At 37.4% G+C, this 26,115-nt stretch overlaps 1 protein-coding gene across 4 annotated transcripts in view; it reads right to left on the reverse strand.

The window, feature by feature from the left end:
• Positions 1–26,115, reverse strand: part of LCLAT1 (lysocardiolipin acyltransferase 1) — a 178,778-nt gene that overhangs the window by 55,362 nt on the left and 97,301 nt on the right. For all 4 annotated transcript variants that reach the window (XM_081796975.1, XM_006733190.3, XM_081796974.1 and 1 more), the window contains 2 exons: positions 22,918–23,064; positions 17,414–17,530 (listed from right to left, as the gene is read on the reverse strand). In XM_081796975.1, the coding sequence (XP_081653101.1) occupies positions 17,414–17,530; positions 22,918–23,064 (264 nt within the window). The remainder of the gene's footprint in view (positions 1–17,413; positions 17,531–22,917; positions 23,065–26,115) is intronic.

Genomic DNA, 26,115 nt, shown 5'->3' on the forward strand with positions numbered 1-26,115 from the left:
AGTGAATAACTGAGCAAGAAACTAAAAAGGAATTTAAAAAGGAAGCCTAATTTTTGGATGGGTGGTATATCATGGCATTAGCATCCTTACCAATAGAAAAGGCAAGGTAAAAGCTGCATAATCAACAGTGGTGGACACATTAGAGATTGGGGAGAATAGAGATAATACAGGAGAACACAAATAATCTAAACACTAAATAACCTGAGCCACCAAGTTAGAGTAATCACCTACAAATAGAACATACTTTGCTGTTAGTATGAGAGGGAAAGTAAATATCTCGAGGAAATAGCATTCTCTGAGTTGATTAGCCTGGTAAAGAATTCTGACAAAAGTGGATCTGCCTTAATTTAGTCATTCCATATTTACTGAACAGTACAGTAGCACTGCAAGAGAGAGAAAGAGAGAGGGTGACAGAGAGGGAGAGAGGGAAGGAGGGAGGGAGGGAAGGGGGTGCATGCGGAAGGCTGACAAACCCATGATTCTTACTCCAAAGGAACTTACAATCTAGGAAAGAAGATAAAATATATTTGCAAATTATGTGATTCTTAAGAGTGGTTCAACTGCTGTAGAAGACTGGAGGGATCGGTCTTCCAGCTGAAGAGCTCAAGAAATGATCTATCTGCACTAGACATAAAAGAACCGGTAGATCTGATCAGAGGCAGAAGAGACCGAAGTGTTGCAGGCGGTGGGGAGGAGTGAGGCCAGTGCAGACAATGTGAGCCCCCACTTTGGATAGAACTAAAAGCTGCGGTGGGAAGTCAGATGGGGCCTGTAGCCTGAGGTCAGAGAGCTCAGCAGCGCTTTCACTTGTTTTTATCAGCTTCCTTTTCTCATTTTCCACAGCAACTATTCCAGACTCTCATTAATCACCTCTGTGTCCTACACACCCGACCAGCCTCATCAGATTACCTAACCTCTGATGTGACGGAGAGAACTGTCTTCTATCAAAACATGGCTCCCTGTCTTGCCACCTGTCCCCTGAACCAAATATATATTCAAGTTCAGCACTGCCTCCTGCCTTAGCAAATGAGGAATCCCCTTATCTTTGTTTCTGTTCTGTCCCCTTGTGATTTCTGAGAAAATCTCCATCATGAATCCATTTCACTTTTAGCTTTTCCTCTACTGAATTTTGTCCACCTTTGAAACTATTTCCCCAGTCATCCTTGATGCAGCCTCCCCGCCTTGTGATCACTCCAGCTCTGCCCTCTCCTTTAGCAGCAACCTCCTGGTAGGAGTCACCTAAACTTGCTGTCTCCATTCACATCCATCTTCACTCCACTCAAATCTGGCTTCTGGAACCCCCATTACTGAGAAACTACTCTCACCAAGGTCAACAAACACCACCTAGTTGTTGCACCCAAAGGCTCTTCTCAGACTCTGCAAACAAAGTGTCTATGGGCACCTAGAATTTCAGAGAAGTTGCAGATGTTTCAGAGAATGAATCCATTAAAGTCCATGAGCATCTGACCTTGCTAGTAAGGTCAATTACTGCTGAAAAAGACTTATTTAGATAAATCAATATTTGCAAATATAAAATTATGTCCATTTACAGCTTTATACAGAAAAGCCAATATGGTTTTGTAAAGACACAAACAAGACATTTGTCCAATGATTCTTTCTTAGGAAACAGCTTTGTAATTAGGATGAGTCATATTTTTTCCCTACTATATGTCATCATGCAGCCTGTAAATACCTCACTCATGGATCAAAAGAGATGTTAAAAAAAAAAAAAAGATGCAATTACTTTTACTGAGTCTTCCTTTAAACTGCACATAATTAATGCAGAAAGCTGAAAATAGGACTCTTTGGCAATGACTATGATGACAAAGCCAACAGATCTTACTTTACTGAGAACAAGTAATAAACTGCTTTCCAAGATAATCAATTCTTTTAGAATACTGAGAAGAGAACCATTTACTCACCAGCCCCCAAGTATTTATAAAGTTATAAATACTACTTTGAAACTCTCACTATTTGATTCCCTTTAGTTTCTACTCTGTTAGAAGTGAGGCTTCATGACAACTAAGCCAACCTTTCTAACTTCAGATCTTACCACCTGGATGAACTCTGGCTTCCAGTCAGACCAGTCTCCACTGTTGGATCTCCAACGCTGACCTTTCAATTTCTTTACCAAATCAAACCCTGCTATTCCTCAAGATCTAATTCAAGGTCCAGTTCCCTAAACTCTCCCCCTTATTCTGCCAGCTCACTACAACCCTTCTCTACTCTACACTCATAAATTGTTTCTGTGGTACTTGATCATACACTGACTTTCCAAATGTGAGCATAGGGATGTGCTCATAATTTTTTATTCCAGTGCTGTCACAGCATGCCTTGATCACATAGTATTAAATATAAAACACAGGCCTTACCTAAGATTCAGGTTACATACACTTAACAAAAACACACTTTCTTTAGAATATTTAAATATAAACACCTTTAGTCACAATTTTAATAATAGTACATTACAGGACAAACTTTTTATGTTTCTCTTTGCCTGAACTCTATTCGTCTGTCAAGTCTAAACAAAAATCAGCATTTCCTATCAAGTCTTTCCTAACTTCAGCTCTTACCAATGTCCATTCCTAACCTATTAAAATAGAAGCCTTCGTTATGACTGATTCAGTAACATAAGCGGTGGCTACAGTCTATCTGAATTACTAAGGAAACTAATATTGGGATCAACATATTATGTTTTTACTGATAAAGAAAGTTGATTAATAATTTCTTGAACAAAAATTAATTGGTAAACTATTTGGAAACTTCCTCTGGATCTATTATGAACCTAGTGTGCTTGTTAAAATTCTGTACTAGAGGAAAGCAAGTAAGTCTTGGGACACAGAAAAGAATGTGCAAAGTAATTTCCATGTACTCCCACCAACAGTGTGAAGTTCCTCTCTTAAGCAGAAGCATAACATGGCCAAGTGGTAGTCCTTCTATAACAATGACATCTAAGAGTGTGCAAAAATGGGGTAGTTGGTTGTCTAGCTTTGAGGAGTGCTGGTTAACTGGTTGAGGAACTCAGATCTGCCAGCCAGGAGCAATGATAACTATGGCTAGAACAGACACTGTCTAACACTTCTTCTGCTACAAATTAGTTCATGACCATTATAAATCACCAAGAACTTCACCCCCAATGAGTAAGGTGTAGGAAGGCCCCCTGTGCCTTGACTTTTAAGAAGGTCACTGATAAGGTTCATGTTTGACTAGAGCAGTTTTTCTCAATTTGGGTAATAATATGCCTTCCCTTCAAGGCCTATGCACACATATCCTCTAATACCTGACTTTGGCACCGGAGGCCATGTTTTACTATTTGATCTTCTGCTAAAGGCCATTTCAAATCTGTGAGGAAATGGGAAATACAAATCGTAAACTATGAATATAGGGTTTCAAAACTTTTGTACAACAGCCTCAAAAGTTCTGTCAAAAGTGTCCACATGAAACCCCAAACTACTTTCAGACTACATTTATACAGTGCAAAATTAATCCAAAGAATGAACAGTGTTTGGCGATATAATCTATCACTTCAAAGAAAGCAGCTATTAACCTACAAATAAGACAAACAACTCTCAACACAAATATCTCACATTATCTAAGAAATTGTAAAACACCCTCACAGTATCAAAGGCTAGTTGTTTAAATAAGGAATCACAGATGTTTACTTAACAGTACTGAAGTATTTGCTGGAGAAGTATTTTAGCCCCACAACAGGCCTGTAACACGAACAAGAGAACAATGACAAAAAAGTACACAAACAGGACGCTTGCTGTCCAAAGATTTAAGACAGCTATTTTTCCCATGTAAATATTAGACTGAAAAGAAACTAGCATATCGTGGATTACTGTTTATACATTCAAATAAGACTATAATGGAAGAGGTACTTAATAAAACAAAAATTGAGAAATAAATGTAAGTCCGTGGTTACTTTAGTTTCTCTTTCAATTATCATTTCCTATGAAAAAGATGACTAAGCCACAATGAAAAATATTTGTCTGAAGTTATTATCACAAAATAAGCACACTAAAATGGGCATGTGGAGTGTACATGCATGCTCTAACAGATTCTCCAGGGCAATAATCTTACCAAGTAGCAGAATACTTGGAATTTCCTTGATGTGGTCAAATGTAATATGCAGAGGGAATGAAAGCCACTGAGGACACACATGCTTTCTCTCCTAAATAACTTTGTTAGGAGAAAGCAACTTAATTTTAGAAAGTTACTAACATACTTTCATCTTACCCTTCCTGCAGTGCAGAGGAACCGCCTTATAATAACTGCAGCAGGACAGGGCGCCTGGGTGGCTCTGTCAGTTAAGCATCTGCCTTCAGCTCAGGTCATGACCCCCCCAGTGTCCTGGGATAGAGCCAGGCAGCAGCATCGGGCCCCCTGCTCCTCCCTCTCCTCCCTGCTTGTGCTCTTTGTCGCTATCTCTCTCTCTCTGTCTCTCTCTCAAATAAAATCTTAAAAAAAATAACTGCACACCAGGACTTGTTTTGCTCAGAACAGATTCTATGACAAAGTGAATTCGGGTGTTCTGAGCAACTGGATGATAAGTACAGGGTGCCTATGTTATAATATATAATGACATTATATATAAGTATAATTTATATCACATATAAAAATATCATCTATGCAGAAAAAGGGGAGAAAATGATTCATTCAGAAAGCTGCCCATTTTTCAACACTACTAAGTAAACAATTTCTGTATTTAGTTACATGTTCTTGTGGGACTGATTTTCATCAGAATCTATTTTTAAAAACTGAAGGCACATGAACTTGGTTTGCATGTACAAATGCACAGCACACACACACAGTGTTGTTTTAACAATACCTTTGCATTACTCAAAACAAACATCAAAGTATTTAAAAACAAATAAGGTCCTAGCAAGTGGAAAAAAACACAGAAAATACTTTATAGATTTTTTCTTTCTTATTAAAAGCTAAAAGAGAAAAAGTACAACCTTTTATAAATAATGCAATGGACACATGCCCAGAATAAAGGAGAAACAAGGTAAAGCTTTTTTGGACAAACCCAAAAAAGAAATAGAACACATCCGCAAAGGAATTACATACTACATAAAACCAAAAGGCAGTCATAAGTTCCTGTTAAAATGCATTTCTGGATTCAAGGATCCCAGAGGGTTTAGATTCAGGCCAACAATTGAACTTCCAGGAGAATAAATTTGATTTTCACATGAACAGGGGAAACAAAAGCATATTGTTACATCCATACTACATTTGCATTGAAATTCTTCTCATTTGCTTCAATACAACATGATAAGGACATACAGATGTCATGTGTAGCTGCCACCCAGTGACGGATGGAACAACTACCGTGTCCTCTACTGTTGCTCTGTGTCACTCCCCTGTGCCTTCAGAGGGAAAACCGAAAGAACATTTTAATGTATGTAACAATATTCTTCGCAATCGGGGTACAGTCTGCAGAAAGTTCTCACTCAAAGGCAATTCCATAAATTTTACTTACACAGCGTCTTCCACCATGGTGAATTTTAAAATAAACATTTTGTAAGTGTCATAGTTATAAGCATTTTTCAGCACGTTACTCTTAAGAAAACAATATAAACATTGTAACAGAGCATCAATATTTAGGCAAAGATAAGCCTTTTGAATGAGTAAAATATACCATTGTATATAATTTTCACTCACCTATGAAAATGATAATCTAACCAATACTAAGAATATATATTTTGATAATCTTTATTAATGGTGCCATAAAATAGGTACTCATTTTCATCCTGGCCTGCCTTCCACACTAGCAAGCATTTATCACAGCTGGCTGGTGTTAGAGAAATAGTAGATAGCCCCATGGCAAGATTTTCCCCCTACTTAAGTCAAACAGTACAGAGAGGCCCTAGGCTGCAGTGACTGTCTCCTTAGCACCATCTCAGAATCTGAAACTCACTGAGGAGAGAACTACTAATAAACTGGGAAACCCTACTTAACCCCAATTCCATACTGATTTTTACATGATCAAATGCCAAGACCTTGTTCAGTTAAAAATAACATGCTCTTGTTATGTCCCTTATAAAAACATAAGTTATCTAAAAAGAATAACAATAAAAAAATCAGCCTTACTTTTGTTCTTTGGTAATTAAAAAAGAAAACTGTCTTAAGACAGCATTTATTACTGTACACCTGCCTTATGTGGCCCTCTAGCACTGTCATAAATCTCTCCTCTACTGCAATGAAAGGGTCCATGTGAGTTAGTATCTGCTGAGTGACTGATCACTAGCCTGAAGGTGGTACGGGCATTACTAATCAGATGTGCAAAGATAAGCAAACGCAATGCATATGTATGTAAGATGCTGAAAACAGATCATCTAAAAAATTTGTACAAACCATAAATATACTGAGTACCTGTAATATTCATGACCGCACACTAGGAGCTCAAATAGAAAAATAAATGAGACAGTTATCTACCCTAAAGGAGCTCAGAGTCCAAGGGAGAGAGAGACAAAACAAAAAACCTGATTATAAAAGGGAATGAAAGAAGTGATTAAGACAAATGCATAAATGAGAGTAAGAAGAGGGAACCCCAATAACCTGGAGAAGTCAGGGGACTGTGAAGTTGAAAAGTCATTTGAACTATCTTGAAGAATCAACAGGAGATACCCAGATGACTGGGACAGTTTAGGAAAAGGAACAGCATGAGAAAAGTATGTTCCATATGGCTGGACTGAAGAGAGGGCAAGGAATCACACAGCAAGAAGCAAGTCCAGAAAGGCCAGATAGGGACTGAGTTTTGGGCAATGGTCCACTGATGTGCAAGGCACCATTTTGTTAAGCACTGCAGAGGACACAAAAAAACCTAAATCCCAGCTGTCTTGTGAGAAACAACACTGGCCCACCTCAGTTCAGAGGTGAGGTTGCCTTTACTTCACATAGGAGGCTTCACTCAGTAGGCTCCTCAATGTCCCTAAGAGAATCCTACTAGTAAAAGCCCCCGGCCCCATACGTCAACTTGAACTACAAGGTATCTGTAGAACAGATGCTTTAGGAAGAGTAATCAAACTGCAATGTGAACAATTTCTCACCTGAATCTCAGTGAGTGAAATCCCATTCATGGAGAATGGGCTGAAGATGTGCAGGCTCTCCCAACCTTTAGAGTTGAGACACTCTAAATCATACATAGCCTGATGTTCTGGCCTCTTAGGAGACTGCGCTGAACTGCTCTTTCTCAATCACCTCTCAGCCAATGTGGATGGACGCCCTGAGGCTATGTGGGACTTTTTTTTTTTTTTTTAATTTTTTAAAGATTTTATTTATTTGATAGAGTGCACATGCACAAGCAGGGGGAGTGGCAGGCAGAGGGAGAAGGAGAAGCAGGCTTCCACTGAGCAGGGAGCCTGATGCGGGGCTCGATCCCAGGACCCTGAGATCACCTGAGCCAAAGGCAGACACTAAACCGACTGACCCACCCAAGCGCCCTTATGTGGGACATTTAACAAAGATGCAGTAAGGGCACTGGTCACAATAGTGCACAATGTCCTCTGTGAGGAACCACAGGAGATCCTTCTCCCAAGTCCTTCAGAAATGGTCATACTTTTTCTGAGCATGTGATTTGCTTTAATCTTACGGATCTTGTCAATGATACCATTCAGTTTCCCTCTAGAGAAGGTGCCAGAAAGCTCAGAGCCAATTTATGGACCCGTATTTTATAGGAACATAGAATCTTATATATTTTATATATTAACCTTGTAACACATACTTTGTATACCAACCTCACACCCTTATTTACCCTTTAATTCTCTAATATTGTGGTGTTGCTGTCATTGTAGCCAACATACTTATGTGGGCCACTTTAAATTTTCATGGGAACATAGGGTACAAAAATACATCAGCCAGTTAGCTGATAGGTTCAAAAAACTTAAAGAGGATTATATGCTAGGCCTATGCTGAAGCCTGGGGATAAAAATGGTCAATGAGACAGACTGGATTCTAAAGGTCAGGAAACTGAAAGTTAATAGATGAAAGAGACAATTAAACAAGAATAAGACAGTAGCGAAAACATACAAGGCAGACGTATAGGAGGTAAAGCACTCATATGAGGAACACAGAAGTCTAAGACAGCTGGGAAGCCTTCCTGAACGAACTGCTAGCTAAGCTGTGACCTACAGGCTAGTAGGAGGGGCTATGCCCTGGGAAGGTTCCGGAGTACTGTGCACTCTGGGAGTGGGAAGCAGTTCAGGAAGGCGAGGACAAAAGGGACGACAAAGGAGATGAGAGAGAGGCCAGAAGGGTAAGCAAGGGCTGGGTCATGAAGGCCTGGTAAACCATGTTGAAGTAAATTTAACCTTGGAGCATTTTGAAACCCGGGACAAGTTTCATCCAGAAGCTGACACAATCAAATTTGCACTATAACATTTACTGAGTGCTAGTTCTTTTCCAGGCACTGTGCTAAGTGCTTTATATACTGCACTGAATCCTTACAAGAGTCCTAAAAAGTAAGCATTGTTGTTATTCCATTTTACAGATGATGAAACTAAGGCTCACTGAGGGACACACTGCTCATTCTGGTGTTGCCAGGATTCTAACCCAGGTCTTTGGACTCCAGAGCCTGAGCACCTAACTTAGCGTGCTGCCACCCTCATTTAGAAAAAGGCTTGACGTTCCAGTTCAATGTGCAGAAAAGACTGGTTAAGGCAAGCCCAGAACTAGGAAGATCAGCTGAGCCACTGTATGATAGTTCAGGGGAGATATGATGGCAGTGAGAAGGAAAAGAATGAACCTGAGAGACAACGAAGAGACCGAACCCAAAGGCACTGGTTGGGATTTCACTGTCTGCAAGAAAAGCGAGGGGGTTGATCCAAGAATGACACCCAAATTGTAACTGGAGTGAGTCAATGATACATATTGGTTAAGGCAAAGGCTCCACAGCTGGATTCCCAGCTCTGCCATTTCAAAGGTGGACACCCTGGACTATTATTTAGCTTCTCTGTATCTTGGTTTCCTTATGCATAAAATGAAGATGATAATAAAACCTCCTCTAAGAATTAAATGACTGAGTTCATGTGAAGCATTTAGAACACTCCTGGCATTTAAGTACTCCATCTTAGCCATTATTATCATTACCATCATAACACCACCAGCATTCTGCGGTGTGGGGAATATAGGAGGAAAAGCAGTTTAGGGGGAAATGACAAGTTCATTTTCAACACTGAAGATGAAGTGCCGACAGCACCTCCAAAGAGACAAAGCTCTACACTAAGGAAGGGCTTTATGAACAGAAGATTTAAGACTCAGGAGCCATGAGCATATGGAGGATTATTTAAGCCACCAACCTGAGTGACACGGCCAGGGACAATGTGTGGAGTGAGAGAACAAAGGAACCCAGGAGAGGGGAGAATGTGTGCAGTGAGAGAAATAAGGAACCCAGGAGAGCCTTATGAAGAACTTAGACACAGAATGGAGACCTAGGTAGGAAGAACCTGCACAAGAGTCTCGAAAAGTGGCCAGAGATGTAGGAGAAAAAATGAGAAGCCCAGAGGGGGAGAGTATTTCAGCAAGAATCAACAGTGTCAGCTATTGCTAAGAGGGGAGGTAAGATACGGACGGAAAGGTATTCAGTGGATTGAGAAATAAAATCTTTGCCCTAATGGTCTAGGTGACATGGCCACTGCTGTCCTTTTAAGAAGCTAAGAAATAAAACGTATTAGAGCAGCTATTAGTAAAAGGTCCTCTATGTTGAGCCCTACTAGAGAGGAAAAAGAAAGATGCTCAGTTCAGATGACTGCCAGCCAGGGGAAATAGGAATGGACGCTTAGAAGAAGATCATTAAAGGAAGAATAGTATTCAGAGGTTAAAGAAAAGAGCAAAGCACTGCAGGTTTTAGCCTGGACGGACTTAACCAGAGGCAAAATTCAGAAAGCATAAGGCACAGTCAAGAATAGTCAATTAATTCATATAGGTTGGCTCGCATGGCCTGAAGGGGGTTCTGAGTGGTAAAATTTAAAAAGTAGATTGGAAATATATTATAGAAAGTTTTGACCAAGGAATATGGAAGTAATGCAAATATTTAAATGCCTTTCCTCCCTGGAAAATGCCAATTATTAATTCTCAGCTCATATGCCACCTCTTCAGTGTCACTATAGGTAAAGAGAGACTAACCTTTCTTTATGTCCTCAAGATAGTTTCTTTTCATATCTCTTATGACACTGCATTATGATTGTCTTCTAAACCTTATGATACTCACAGGAATGGGCTGTCTTGGTATCTCAGCAAGCCAAACAACGTAGGTACCCAAAAAACATTTTCTGAATAAATAAGCACATACACAGTTACGTTAGAGTGATTCTTTATGAAGAATGACTGAAAGCTGAGTGTAATATGGATTAGGAAAGAAGAAACTAGAGGCAGATCAGTCAGAAAGCCAGCAAGTAAAAAGGAGAAGTAATGGGATCCCATTCATTCAGGCCTGTGAAAACGGAGGAAGGGGGATGTCTCTCTAGAAGGCAACATCAATAGAATTTGGGGGCCGACTGAAATAGGACAGAGTAGGAATAAAATTTTTTAAAACCTTTAAAAAAATGTATACTCTTTGACTCAGTAATTAGACTTGGAAATATATCCCAAGGGAAGAATTAGAGATTTATGCATACTTTGGTATTATTTATAAGGGTGGTAAATTGGAAGAGGTTTTAACTTTGAATAGATGACTAGTTTAATAAATAGTGGTCCTTCTATCTGATATATGCATATATTAACATATACTTATAAAAATTATTTAAGGATAATGAGAAAACATGAACATAAGTTAAAACTTTCTAAAGCAAAATATTCTGATTTTAATTTGGTTTGCTATATATGAATACATGTGGAAAAACACAAGAGTTTCTGTCAAAAGGTATGCACCAGTATTTCTGAGAAGTAACCGACCAGACTATGGGTACCTTTTTCTTCTTTATAATTAATTTTCCAATTTTTTATAAAAAATATATATTTATAATAAATATCCTGTTTTTATAGGAAGTGAGCTAGTACTGAGAAAACTCAGGTCATCAGGCTATTTTTTTGAGACTTGGTGGCAAAAAAAGAAAAAACGGAACCACAATTTGAAAGGACAGATAGTATGAGTGTCATGTTTCTTTAAGGATTAGAGAAATGGAGGAGGAGCCGGTAAATATAGGAGCCAGAAAAATAAAGGACGTGCTTTACAAAAAGGAAACCCTTGACATATTTTTCTGTCTAAACAAAATGCACAGTATAGCCAAGGGTACCAGGGAGAAGTTTTGGAAAGAGAAAAAAAAAAGAAAAAAACAAACCCTACAAAGATTACATTTTTGTAGCATTTGGCATAGAAAAACTGTTAACTTACTACATAGTGGGAAGAACATGGGCTTTGGCATCAAATAGAGCTGAGCTGAAACCATGTACCACTCAGCAGCCATGTGACCCTGGGAAAGTTGCTAAAGTGAGTCTGTCTCCTCAGGGCTGGCATGGGGCAAAGCGTTGCCTAGCGCAGTCACAAAAATGAAGTGGTCTGTAGGACATGACTAGTGGGGTAGCTATGAGCTCAGGACTCCACCTTCACACTTTGATTCATTCAGCAGGTCTGAGCCCAGACCTGAGCATCTATGTTCTAAATAGCTCCCTGGGTGTTACCACTGCATGGGCAGGGTAGAGAAACACGTGAACGACTCAGTGCCTGGCACATGGTAGGTACTTGTTAGATGGTTGTTTTTATGTACAGAACATAGGGCTTCTGTCACTTTTCATTAAGGCTGTCATGACTTGTTTTCATTAACACAATGCCAAGATCTGTCCTAAATGAGCAGCTCAGATTTTTTGCTAAAGAGAACTAAAATGAATAAAGAAAACAACAGAAATGCAATTAAAGATCTAAAGGCATACCATGGCATTCAGAGATTCGACCTGAGAGGCTCCAAAGGTCTTTGACATGTAATCACGTATAATTTTGCTGAGGCAAATTTAAATCCTTTCTGCTTTGTGATGTGTGGGACCAAGTCACTTAGTTGATCCATGTGCTTTCCTACTGATCAGTATCCAAATTTAATTTAGGTTTGTCGTATTCTATTCATCACCATAAATAGATAAAAGCTTCGTACTCTGTAAAACAGTCTCAAAAGAGAGTCAACTGCTATGCTACAGAGATATTGGCAAATTTGGGGAAACGGAAAAGGTTTTAGAAAATATTCTAGCAAATGTCAAAGAGCTACTGTATAATTACATTTTTTTTAACATAGGGGAAAGGTCTTACCCTTTTTCATAGTTTTCAGCAATAAAAAGTCACAAGAAAAAGTCAGAGTGCATGGCATTTAATGCACCCAATATTTCAATAGTTTGTCTGCCTTTCTTCCTGGCCTGCTAGAATATGCTAGCTGTTAGGAAGGGTCACTGAAATGCAATCCTGGGGGAGGCTCATCAACTAGGATAAATGCAATGTGAGCCACAGAGAGTGATGGCTCCTACTGGCCATCTTTGGTCCCTCACTATAACATTTGTTACAGGCAAGTCATGCTTAGTAGTGCACTAAGCAGAAAGTCCAAGAAATTAAAACAGTCTGAAAACACTGAAGACTGAGCTATCTATGGCATACTGCTTTTACTTTCTAGGCAACTGCCAACTTTCTTGGAGCAAATAAGAACTACTGTAGACCAAAATGAGGGAGCCAAACAATAGGACTACCAGATACTATACAGGTAATCTGGGGGTTCAGTAAGCAATTCTTTCTCCCTGAATACAGACTGAAGAGTTCAATCAGATGTGCTGATCCAATTACCTAGTGGGAGTTTTTTTTCCCTTAGTGACTAACCCTGTATCCTAGATTAGTAGAAAGAAAGCATCTTTCATATTTAGACTTTAGGCATATGAGCTAAACATAGATTAAAATATGGATTATTTTAGGGGCGCCTGGGTGGCTGAGTCGGTTAAGCATCTGCCTTTCGCTCAGGTCATGATCTCAGGATCCTGCTCAGCAGGGAGTCTGCTTCTCTCTCTCCCTCTGCCCCTCCCTGCCTGCTCATATGCGCTCTCTCTCTAATAAATAAAATCTTTAAAAAAAAAAAAATAGAAATAAAGTATGGATTATTTTACTTGGAATTAAAAAACCCAAAACTTAAATATATGTGATGTTTCAGAGCCTTAACATATGAGGTGATTTGCCTGAAATGGCTTCAGCTAGAAATACATGACTAAAAACATGATTTTTTGTGGGCAGGAGTTAAGTTTTTCAACAATGGCTCCAAACAGCCTTCTTAACTATTGTCTGTTATTCTACAGTACAAGTCTTCAGCTGGATCACATTCATTGTGCCTGTTTACTGCTCAGTCTGCTACTGGCCCAAAGTCCATGCCCTCTCTTGTACCCTTCCTATCCTGCCCTCAGCCATCCTTGTTTCTGCCTGTCCAAATCACACATAATCTTCAAGGTCCAAGGGAGATGCAGCTTCTTAAAGAAGTGAAGTGTTTCAACACTGTATGATCTCTCTTTACTGAACACTCCTATAATTATTCAGCAAAACGTTTATATATACTATAAAATTTAGCATGTAATTATATTGTATAATACTATTTTTTTAAGATTTTTTCCATGTGTATTCTTATCTACCCATGAAGACTATAAACTTCTTGTAGGCAAGGTCATATTTTAAACAACAAATATTAAGTGTTTTAGTCTCACCCCCAATTATTTCAACCTAACTTCAGATTGTTTGAAATGTACACATTTGTGCCGCCTAATGGTGAAAGTAATTATTGCATGGTTACAGCTCAGTAATTGCTTACAAAACATTTAACAAAATCAAGTAATGGTGGGACCAAATCTTTATTTATTTAAAATCAAAGAAGAGTAAAGCTATCGTTAAAAATGATGAAGCACCAGAGATGGTGATGATGATATAACTCATTTTTGGTGAGAATGAATTACAAGTTTAAAATTGTGATAAATTTATTATAGCTGTCAATTAAAAAAAAAGCCTTTCTTCCTCTAAGTTAGAAAATTCCTCTTGGGGGGCACCTGGGTGGCTCAGTCGGTTAAGCATCTGCTCAGGTCATGATGCCAGGGTCCTGGAATCGAGCCCTGTATCAGGCTCCCAGCTCAGCGGGGAGTCTGCTTCTCCCTCTGCCTCTCCCCCTGGTTTGTGTTCCCTCTCTCACTCACTCTGTCTCTCAAATAAATAAAATCTTGAAAGAAAAGAAAAAAAAAGAAAATTCCTTTTGGGTTTGGATTAATCTAGTACTGAAAAAACTTACATAATCATACTGAAAGGTTGTGATTAGAGGTACACCTAAAATCATCCATGACTGAGATCTATCAGTGTTAATATATACTGAGGAGAACATGCTAGGACACTATGCTTGTCTTATTTTTCAGATAAAAGAAAAAATATTTAACTCAACTAATACTGATTGAGTCACTATGTGCAGAACATGCCATACCTTCAAGAAGGTTGTGATCTAATAAAAGTATAAAGCAAGCACATTAATGGTGAAATTTAAGGTACTCAGGGTAAATTTCTTGCAGTTACTACTACAGAAACGACACATCTGTATAACGTTATATAATGCGTGCTATGTTTCAGGATAAGTGTGTGTTTTCTAAATGTTCTTAATCTCAGTGAAATATATTCTGAACAGAGGCGCAGAAGCTACTTTCCTCGTTTTGCATTTTCATTTATTCAGTTCTTCTTGGTAAGACTTCATCCTTAGCTTCTTGATGTCCTAAACTTCTCATGCGCTTATTAGTGCTGATTGCCAAACAGATGTCAGCAACACTGAATTTAGTTATATTCATGAGCAGCGAAGATGATACTTTATGATAATTCATTTTAATACATGGTCTCTAGGATTCCACTGGAATAATTTATTTATAACGGCCATTTAACAGAGAGCTTCTTTTTCCCATAACTGATTATCAAAAGCAGATCTCAGGGACCTAAAGATCAGAAAGTTGGGTTTGGTCCTTTCTGAGGTTTCAATCTCTTTTCTAGGAAGGGTACTCTGGACTAGATGGTTTCTAAGGTCCTCTTCACCTCTGCTCCTTGATGAAACTGTTTGTGTTCACTTGACACCACCCCCTGCTCCCTGGGAGTGGAGCTGACTTTGACTCTCCACCTGATGCCTCCTTAGGTGTGCCTGCTACCCTTATCTTAGGCAGAACCATAATCTCCTCCTTTGGGACCACATCCCTCCATGATCTGGCCATTTCACTTCTTTTTAAAATTCTTTTTTGAGGAAAACCATCCAGTTCACTATTGTTACCAAAGTGCTTTATGATTTGGAGATTCTGTTAACTAAAATCATACTACAAATACAAGAGGCACCAAGTTTATAGTAGAAAGAGCACTGGATATTCAGTCAGAGGAACCAGATTCCAATAACTCTGACAAGCTTTTTCACCTGTTTCTGCTTCAGTTTTGCCCTACAAGTTATTAGTAACAGTAACTACCATGTATGGTTATTGTCAGGATTAACTGATCTTATGCATACAAGATACTTAGCACAATGCCTGGTACTTAGTAAATGCTCAATAAATGTTAGCTGCTATTACTATTATAATCATATTTATTATTATATAGTGTATAAGATATCCTACTTTTCTAACTGAAGTAAACAGAAACATCTAACTGTAGTTCTCTTTTTTTCTGATATGGGGGGGGAATCAGCTGCCAGTTCTAGCAGGAAAAATTACACACCCGTGGTTGTTGACTAGTGCTTTGAGTGATGACTAAGTAATACGCATTCCCCAAAGTTATAAATCAGCTCATTACTAAAATATCTTCCAGATTTCAGAACAGAGAGCTCTACAGATACATCCTTATCCACTATAAGATAATCTACTATCCTGCCTACATTTAGGAAGATCTTTATTAGTAAAAGATGTGTTCCAACAGCATGCTTGTGTTTACAGAGAAATCTAGTAGATGAATGTGTTCCATGATGTCAGAAATACCTTTACAGAAATCATTAAATACTATAAGCCATCAGATTAGCGAGGAAATAGAAAAACGTACTGTTGAATGAGAAGGGTGAGCCTAAGCTGGATGCCACAATTAAACGGTACCACATTAAAAAAAAAAAAAAAATCACCACTTGAACGTCTCAGTGCCTCTCTGACCCATTCCATAGGCATGAAGAACTGTGTTCTGCAGGGGCTTCATTGGGTAGAAGGATACTTACTATTCATGTGCAATAAGACCATCAAGCCCACAAGTCCATTTCATATCAGTTATGACCACAGAATTTCAAGAGCAACCCAAACTAATAGGGAAAACATTTTTAGTTTACCAACATAATTTTGGATTGACTATACATTTTTTTAAATCATGGGTACTTAGTTGTAAAGGTGCTTCATCCTGGCAGAGTTCATTAACTGAGGTTATACTTTGTACCTTAAAGTACATTAAACCCTAAAGGAACAACAGTGATGCTATTTAGGGAAAGATGCAAGAACTTTATACCTTTTCTTACAGAATGGGGTTCAACATCTTTCATGTTAACCACAAGCAGTTTTATGACAATGTAGAAATTATCAGATAAGGGTGATAATTTGTCATAGATGTCATCATCATACAATATGACTTGGTAGAAATCAGAGTGGAGAGCAGAAACATGCAAACAAGGTTTTTCTTGCACTAGGTGACTGTGGGCTTTAAATCATTCTTGTAAAATTAGTAACACTTCAGCATGTTTCTGTATAGTTCCTTTCCCATATATATTCATATGTGTTATTTGTCTCAACACATGTATGTATCAATATATAAACATACAAATAAGATGTATAATTGTTTTTTTACATAAAAATATGAAAATGTACACATTTAAATGGATGTGATACCATCAATGGAATCACCTTGTCCTGATAAGCCCATCAATAGACACGGCTCTTGAGGAAGCGTGAGGTAGTAGTATGAGCTACAAACTAAGAAGCAGAAGAATGCCATTCTATCCCTCACCTACAGAAATTTACTAACCTCCCTGGATGCCAGTTCTACTTAACTACAAAATGGAGGTAGTATTTGCCTTCCTACTAACCAGAATCATCTGTTGGAGTGAGTGGAATAATAAATGCAAAAATACTTTTTAAGCTATAAAGAACAATAGTATAAGTGTTAAGATACTTTCAAGACAGTTTTGGTGTTTTGAGAAAAATTTAAAAATGGAATGATAGTCTAATTGTATTATTTTCTGTATTCTGAGAGGAGAAAAATTTTATAAAGTTATCTCTGATATATATATATTTTTTATCTCTGATATTTCTAAAGAATACATAATAAGACGTTAGCGCATGGGGTCAACTTAGTATAAAAACACAGTATCTTTTATCTTCAGAAAAAACATAAAAAAGTGCTTTGTAAATTCTGAAGGGCTACATACAAAGTTTAACAATTGTTGCCACTTACATAAAAACGTAGCCTTTTGAGATGGGTGCTTACCTTCTCTTAGACGTTCTACCACAAAAGTAAAGCCTGTAGTTCTTGGGTGTAAGACATACTCATATTTCTGAAGTCCATTCTTTTCAGCAAAATCATTACTTCGAGCCTTGCTGTTTTCTAAACAAAACAAAAGGGTATTAGAAGCCATAAAATAAAGGAATACAAGTGAGATAAGGAAATAGTGGAGGATTTTTTTGATAAAATGGCAGTTAATTCATCTGTAATTACTGAATATAGCATATATGAGTCGAATGAGAAGATACAAACACTTTAGTCCCTAACAAAGATTGCAGAGTTTTTGGAATTTTGAAATTTTTATAATAAGGTATTAATAGGACTTTTTATAACTGTTTACTGAAATTCATATTGAAATCTTTAAAATTATTTAAGGGATTTTATAAAGTAGTCAATGTACAACAAAAATGAAATACAAATAAAATACGAATAAACTAAAATTTTCATAAAATAGTCTTTACATAATAAAAATTGAAACACTAAAAGATGCTAATATAACTAAGATACTAATAAAATATAAGGACCAAGACACTCAGAAAAAAACAAGTAGCCAATACGCCAAATATATCAACTCAACATTTTTTTTTTTAACCTAGTAATTTAGGGCTTCATTGCAAAGTGAAATGTCTGCCTTGCTCAAGCATAGAGCATGCTAATATTACTAACCAAAACCACTCCCCAACAGAATGGGCACATGATTAGCACATCTTGTTCAAACATCTGAACATGGTTTGGCTGAATATAGTTACAGAATCAAGTATATGTTCCAATTATTGGCAAAAACTTCTTTTTCCATTCCATGAGGTAACTTTATAAGTTCCAAGAAGAACCAAACCCATTATTCAGCAAATATATTTGGAAAAAGTAGTGTTCAGAATTTTGGCCTCAAATGCTGGGAGAGATCATGAAATACCTTCTGATGACAGCAGATGTTAGAATCTGCAACTCTCAGCTGCATCCTGAAATTTACAGACTATTCCAAGTCACAAGAAAAAAAAACTTTCTCTATATAAACCCATACTTCTTAGGAATAAATTTAAGATCACGGAGTCCTCAAACCTCAAAAAGCCATATATGGATTCCACAACACTAAAATATTCAAAGAATATGCCTCTAAAAAGTGTCACACTATTTTTTAATTGAGGAACCGAATTAAAGAACTAAATATTCACAGTCCCCAGCAAGACAAAAGTATAGGCTATAAACATGAAAAGGAATAAGCTCCTCTCATGTTCATTTGAGGAGAATATCCTGGGCATGGGAGTCCAAAACAGTGTTTGATAGACAGCTAGAAGGCCCTTCCATGGAATGAGGAATCCTAGGGACACTACAAAGATAAGTAGTTAACTATTCTTCACTTTCCTCTTCCAGTTCATCACAGACTCTGGGGATCTGACGACAAAGTTGAACTCTGCTATAGAATGGGAATACAAGTAGTTCTAAAAATATAGTCACAATGTGGGGAGGTAGAGATAATAATCAGAGACACAAAGAAATACAGATTCTTCCTTCTATCCCCCCTTCATCTACCCACCCCCGGACTCTGATTATTAGTAACTGCACTAGCCTCCCTCTTCCTGACCACAGCCTCCTGTCTTGTCAGCTCACTGCTGGTAACACTCCAGTGCCAACACTCCTTCCACTCTGAAGAGAGTACGGGCTATTCTGTGTTCTCAAACCAGCTAGGCATGTTTTCACTTTTCAGGGTCTGTACAGATGTTCTTTCCCCTACCTAGAATGCCTTGTACCCAGACACCTGCAATGTTTTCTGCTTTGTTCAGTTAGTCTCTACTTACACAGAAATTAAGGGACTTCTTTTAACCACCTTATATAAAAGAGTACTCTGTGCCCTATCTACTCCTCTCCCTGTCCTTATCTTGCTTTATTTCTCTGCACAGCATTTATGAATACTTGACGTATTTTTGTTAACCGACTGGTTTTTTATTCTGTCTTTCCTCAAAGAATGTAAGCTTCATGAAAGTAGGGGCTTGTATTGTATATAAAGCTTCAGGGCACTCATTTATTAAATGAAGTTTTATGTATAAGAGTGTTTAATTACATGTAATATTATAATTGTTAAAAACTAGAAAAGCTTTCTTTTCCAAATCACGGTAATAGAACTCAAAATTACAGTATACCAATTGTTATGATTAAGTTTATGTATCAAACTGGCCTAGCCAGAGTACCCAGATAGTTGGTCAAACATTATTCTAGATGTTTTGTGAAGGTATTTTTCAATGAGATTATTTAAATCAGAAGACTTTATATAAACAGAGTACTCTCCATAATGTGAGTAAGCCATATCTGATCACTTGAAGGCTTTAATAAAAAAAAAAGACTAATCTCCTCAAGCAAGAAAGAATTCTGTCAGCAGACTGCCTTTGGACTTGAACTGCAACTCTTCCCTGGGTCTCCAGCCTGCTAACTTACCCTGCAGATTTTTGACTTGCCAAGCCTCCACAATCATGTGAGCCAACTCCTTAAAATAAATCCCCAACTCCCATCTCATTTTCTCTCAAGCTCAATCTCCAATCTCCACACACACACACACGCATGCGCACGCACGCACACACACACACACACACCCTCAGTGGCTCTGTTTTTCTGGACAACCCTACCTAATAAACCAATATAATATAAAACTGGCCAACCTTTGGAACACATGTTTTCAAAGAATAAATAATGATAGGAGAGATAATATAACATTAAGTGCGAAGAAATGTGTAATTCTATTTTTACAGTTGTTTAAAACTATGTGTTTATGCACATATGTTTGTGTGTGTGTGCACGTGTGCATTTGTGACCAAAGGATCCAAAAGCAATGGACCAAAATTACACTAGTGTTTGTTTATGGGCAGTGGGATTATAGCAACTTTCGTGCTCTATGTTTCTAAATTTCCCAAGTTCACATATACGATTTCCATAGGCAAAAAAAAAAAAAAGTTATAACCAACAATAGCATATGAAGAGAAAATATATGTAAAGTTATATTTAAGGGCGCCTGGGTGGTTCAGTTGTTAAGTGTCTGCCTTCGGCTCAGGTCATGATCCCAGGGTCTTGGGATCGAGCCCCACATGGGGCTCCCTGCTCAGCAGGAAGCCTGCTTCTCCCTCTCCCATTCCCCCTGCTTGTGGTTCCCTCTCTCGCGGTCTCTCTGTCAAAAAATAAATAAAATCTTTAAAAATAAAATAAAATAAAGTTATATTTAAACACACTAATTTGAAAATGTGCAAGCAGGTTGGACTCAGAACTTAAAGAGGGTTATAGAACATTCCCCTTGGGCTTAAAAATCCAAAGTTTCAAGTTAACTGTGGTAGCTAAAAACACCCTTGAATTAACAGACACTTTTTCAAAGATAATCATTTATCCCAGATCAAAACTACCTGTATAATCCTATTTAAAAAAACAAAAACCAAAAACCCTTTGAAAGCTTCAGGATCTGTTTTCTCTTTTTGGCAAACACTCTAGCTTTTGAAAGTTGGCTTTAAAATGTAAATACCATTTTAACTTAAAAAATATGCGACTACATCATGTAATGGTGAGTACTCTGGACCCTGAAAATATGCCACTAGATGTTAAGTTCATCATGTAAAAAAGACACTTGAGAAAAAAAATACAGACTGAAAAAAGTTTTAAATACATATTTTATAGGCTCTGAAGATCTAATGTATAAACATTTTAATACTAAAATACCATAAAGTAGCAGCAATCCCAGAGCTTTTTTTCCATTAGCTTTTATAAATAACTTCCAATGTTGCCATTCTTTAGTGTCCGCTTTGGCATTCACAAATATCAATCTATCATCTCAGTAAATTACTTTCTATAATATAGCTAGTATTTCAACACCCAAATTTAAGTATTATACATTCTTAAGTAATATAAGATTTAAATACAGCTGTCTGTCCATCAGAACTTCCTAATGATAGTGTAGCTCTGGGAATCAATTAATTTACAACCTATATTTTTAAGCTTAAACAATATGCAGCCAATATTATCCTCAGTATTATCCTCTGTGATCCAACTGCTTTTAGAATCTTCACTATAAAAATCAAACCTATGTAGTAAGCATATATTTTAGTACATAATACTATTCAATAAAACTTGTCATGGTTCATTTAGTTCAGTTCCAACTGTAACGGATAAGTCAAAGAGCTCTTCCTTGGTATCAATGGTAAATGTTTCCCAAAATACCTGAATTTCCCTCAGCACAGTATGGCTTAGCTACCCATTCACTTAAATAATTGTGTAGTTTGTATTTTTCATCTTGAACTCTTTGTAGGTACTGGGTTCCATGATTTCTTATGTCCACATAGTGAACTAGTATGTTCTCCCCTCTGAAGCTCTAAGGGTTGTCCTTCTTAGTAGCTCTCAGTTGCCTCCATCTGGTATTGAGGATTTGGAAGACAAGTTCATGTTCTAGCCCTCCATACTATGTGATTTTTAGACTTCAGTTCTACCCTGCTTCAGTCTGTCTTCTCTTGTACAGCAGACCTTATCTACCAGATCCTTCTCAAATTCTGCTCTATCTTTCCTGAAGTAACCAGGGAATTATCAGTTTTAAAATTTTGCTCTTTTGAGTTGGATTCCACAGAACTGCTTCCTGTCCAAGCTTATCCCTCCCTGCCAATATTCAACCACAACACTTCTTCAATCTGTCTTAAATCCCAGACTGCAATAGGCACCTTCATCTGCAAAAATGACCTGTGTTTTAAAAAAGTGTGAGAACCACTGATTTAGTAAGGAAAAAAGACTATATTTTGTTTTTAATCTTTTAAAGAATTCCTTGAGATCCACTGGCATTCTTGGCTTATGTATGTAGTTTAGTATCTGGGAAGACGGAAAAGTTCTAAATATGTCCTCCTGTGTCCCCTCCACAACTCAGTGGTGGCTGAATTTTCTTGAGGACAGGACAAAGCCTTTCCTGTTTAATTAGGGATAAGGCTTTAAAATACCCAGAGAAAGGCAACATATTAACTTAAAATAACAATAAATGAAATTGGTTACTATCATATCCTTTTCTTATAAAAAAGTTGAGAAAAAAGGGCCTAATGGATATATATGTATCTTGAAAGAGGACAGAGAATATACAGAACAGGAAGGGGATTTTAAAATTAGGTTTTGTTATTCTTAAGATTTCACTGGCTATTTGGGGGTTTTTATTTTGTGGTTCCATAAAAATTATCTAAAAATTATATAAAAATAAAAGGCTGATATTTAAAATATATAATGCAACTTAAAATATAAAGCTCTAGGATGGCAAGTATGAATAATAATGACCTCTTGGGGTTGTCCATCATAAATTCTATGGTCTGGAAACCAGAATTCTAGGTTCTGATGTGCTATGGATTCACTAAGTGAATGACCTTAGTGGTGGGCCATTAATCTTACTGGTGTTCAGTTATTTCAGCTGAAGAATAGAAGTTTAGGCTAAGTGATTTCTAAATTCCTTCATGTTTTAAAATTTTGTGATTCAATCCCAGGCTACCTACCTGTGAGATCGGTTCCTTCTGGGAATATGAGGAGTTGAAGTGGTTCACGGATATCACAAAAATAATCAATTATGTCTTCAAAATGGCTCTGGTCATCCTTCCATTTCCTATGAATGAAGATATAGGCAGCAGCCTGCATGGCCCAACCTAGAACCAATTTAACAAGCATTTACATACAATTTTATTGCTAATATCCACATATTATTGAATATTTCAATTTTTTATCATGAATTATTTACTATCCTAATAAGCATCTCATGATATACCTTGAACTCAGCACTGATCTTAGGTTAAGTAACGCATATACTGGAGAATATTCTTAAAGGAGTTTGCTAAATTCATTGGTTTGCAAAAATCTCAAAAACCTCTTTTCAAGTCAAACCTAGCTATTAAAATAGCAAGGGAAAAAACTTCCCTAATATTTATCAGTAACTCCTCCAAAGTTTTAATAATCCTAATCAGACATTTTAAACAAGCTATCTACAAGAGATATATAACATGTTATCAGGCTTACAGAACAGTAAGCAAGGGATTGTTCTCAAGTCATGTACACAAGCATTCCCTTCAGTATTTCCCCCTTCTGTACTACTCAATCTCTAAATTCAACTACTATTTTCAAAGCTAGCCACTTTAGATTTTATTTAAAAGGGAAAAGGTGTAAGGGGTACTAAACACATTAACCAGAATATATACTGTGATCACATTTCCTTCATATTTAGGGCAAATCAACCTTGCTACTGAAGGAGGTAGCTTTAGATGAGCCATGTTTTACCTAACCAGGCATCCCTCTATGGCCAAAAATGACTAGGACTACTGTGGTAAAGTTGACTCAGCCAATCTATAGTCTGTTCAATAGTCTATAAAGCATGAAACACTTGGCCCAAACACAATAACTACCATGGCCAATCAAATGTTCTGTCAGAAATTTTACCTGGGACTATGGAGAAAATACGCCAGCAATATAAAGGTAAATAGACGGACAAAACAGCAGATAATATAACAGCAGCAGTTGAGGGAAGATAAAAAACGGCACATTGTAGTAAAGATTTAAAATCTTGCTGCTGAGATGCCTCTAGTTGATTTTAATCTGGAACAGAAGACATTTTTAGTCTTCACAAATGCTGGCCAGTATATGGATCCACCTCTTGGATATCCACAGGAGTCCATCTCCCTTATGGCCATGTGTATCTTTACAATATACTTCCACTATTTCAACTAGAGGGAATAAGTGATAGCTCCTTGCAAACAATGAACATAACTAAAACAATAGCTATCATCATTTGGTAAATACAATGGCACCCTGGGAATATATAAAATTATCATTAAATCATTTGTTAATGACTTAAAAAATTTTAAGACTATTTGGTTTGAGTAAGTCCAAACTAGAATACTGTAGTCTACAAATATAAATGAACATACACTCAACAAAAAAATCCACTTCAGTATAGGTCTTGCTCCTATATACCCGAGTACTACTCACCCACTGTACTGTCAGTCATATCCACCAGTGCTAGACTTGATCCCACACTTGGCCTTCCTACATGTCTCTTCTCCTTCACCTGAGGACACCTAGGCCCACAGTGTAGTGTTTGTAGGCAGGGTAGCTCTGGAGTGAGACTGCCTGGGTTAGAATCATAACTCTGCCACAAAACAGCTGTTCAGTCTTTGTCCCTCACTGACCCCAAATGTAAAAATGAGCATAATGCTGTAATAGTATTTACCTGATAGGGATTGTTGTAAGAAATAAGACTGCTTAGCACAAAGTGTCAATAAATAATAACTATTATGGTTACTGAGATTAAGAAGTTATAATAATACTTTTACATCAAGGAACATAAAAATGTAACGAAAAAAGTTCCCATTCACAGTAGCAAAACAAAAATGTACAAAAGTAAAAATAACCTGTAAGGAGTCACGTGAAGACAACTACAGAACTGGCAGGAAATGGTGAGAAACACAATATTTCTGAACTTTGACCCACATACCAATGATCTCCAAATTTACAATTTATTAGTTTCATGTAATTACAATTAAAATTCCAATGGCATGATGGTGTGTGAGAATTTGGCTATCTGATTCTAAAAATTATCTGTAATAATAAAGAAGTGAAAATATCCAAGATAATTTTGAAATAGAAGAATAAATAGGAAAGACTCACACCATTAAACATTAAATGTATTATAAAGCAACAATGATTAAACCAGAACAATGCATCTACAAAAACAGACAAATAGAAAAGAATGTAAGACCTAGAAAAAAAGCCCTTGAATACGTTAAAAATGTGGCATATGATAATGACACAATTTCATATCAGAAGGTAAAACATGAGTTGGGGTTTTCTTTTTTAAACATTTTTTTAAAGACTTATTTATTTGAGACAGAGAAGGAAAGAGAATCCCAAGCAGACTCCCCCATGACTGTGAAGCCTGGCATTGGGCTCAATTCCACGACCTTAAGATCATGACCTGAGCCAAAATCAAGACTCGGACACTTAACTGACTGAGCCACTCAGGTGCCCCCTTTTTTTAAACATTTTTATTGAAGTATAACTTACAGTAAAATATGCAGATATTAAATGTGTAGGTGTAGAGCTTGATGATATGTGGCCACCATCCAGATTAAGGTGTTGAACATTTCCAGCATCCCAGAATATTCCCATTTGCCCCCCTGCGTTACCAGCTCTGCTGCCCCCTCCCCGCCAAGGAAACCATTATTTTAACTTCTTTCACCATAAAGCATATAAATGGAATCACACAGTAGGTGTTCTTTCGTCTTTGGCAGCTTCCCTGGTGGTCTAGTGGTTAGGATTCAGCGCTCTCTGTCGTCTTTGGCTCCTTTTGCTCAATTTTGAGTCCATGAGATTCATCCATGTAGTTATTATAGGTAGCAGTATTTTCTTTTTGCTGTACAACAGTCAATTAGATGAATATACCACAACTTACTTATACTCTTGATTGAGAGATTTCTTAGCTATTAGGAATAAAGTATTCTTCTATCTTTTGTTGAACATAAGCACCCAGTTCTCTTAAGTGAATGCTCAGGAGTGAAGCAACTACAGCACAGGATTTATATATGCCCAGGCTTAGTACACAGTTTTTGTTTTTTTTGAAGTGATTATACCAATTGACACCCCCAACGGCAACGGAGGAGTTTCTAAACTGATCTATCTATGCCTTGCCAACACTAGGTCTTATGGGT

Source organism: Leptonychotes weddellii, chromosome 10 (assembly GCF_054177405.1).
Source record: "Leptonychotes weddellii isolate Sample4059 chromosome 10, ASM5417740v2, whole genome shotgun sequence".
NCBI lineage: Eukaryota > Metazoa > Chordata > Mammalia > Carnivora > Phocidae > Leptonychotes > Leptonychotes weddellii.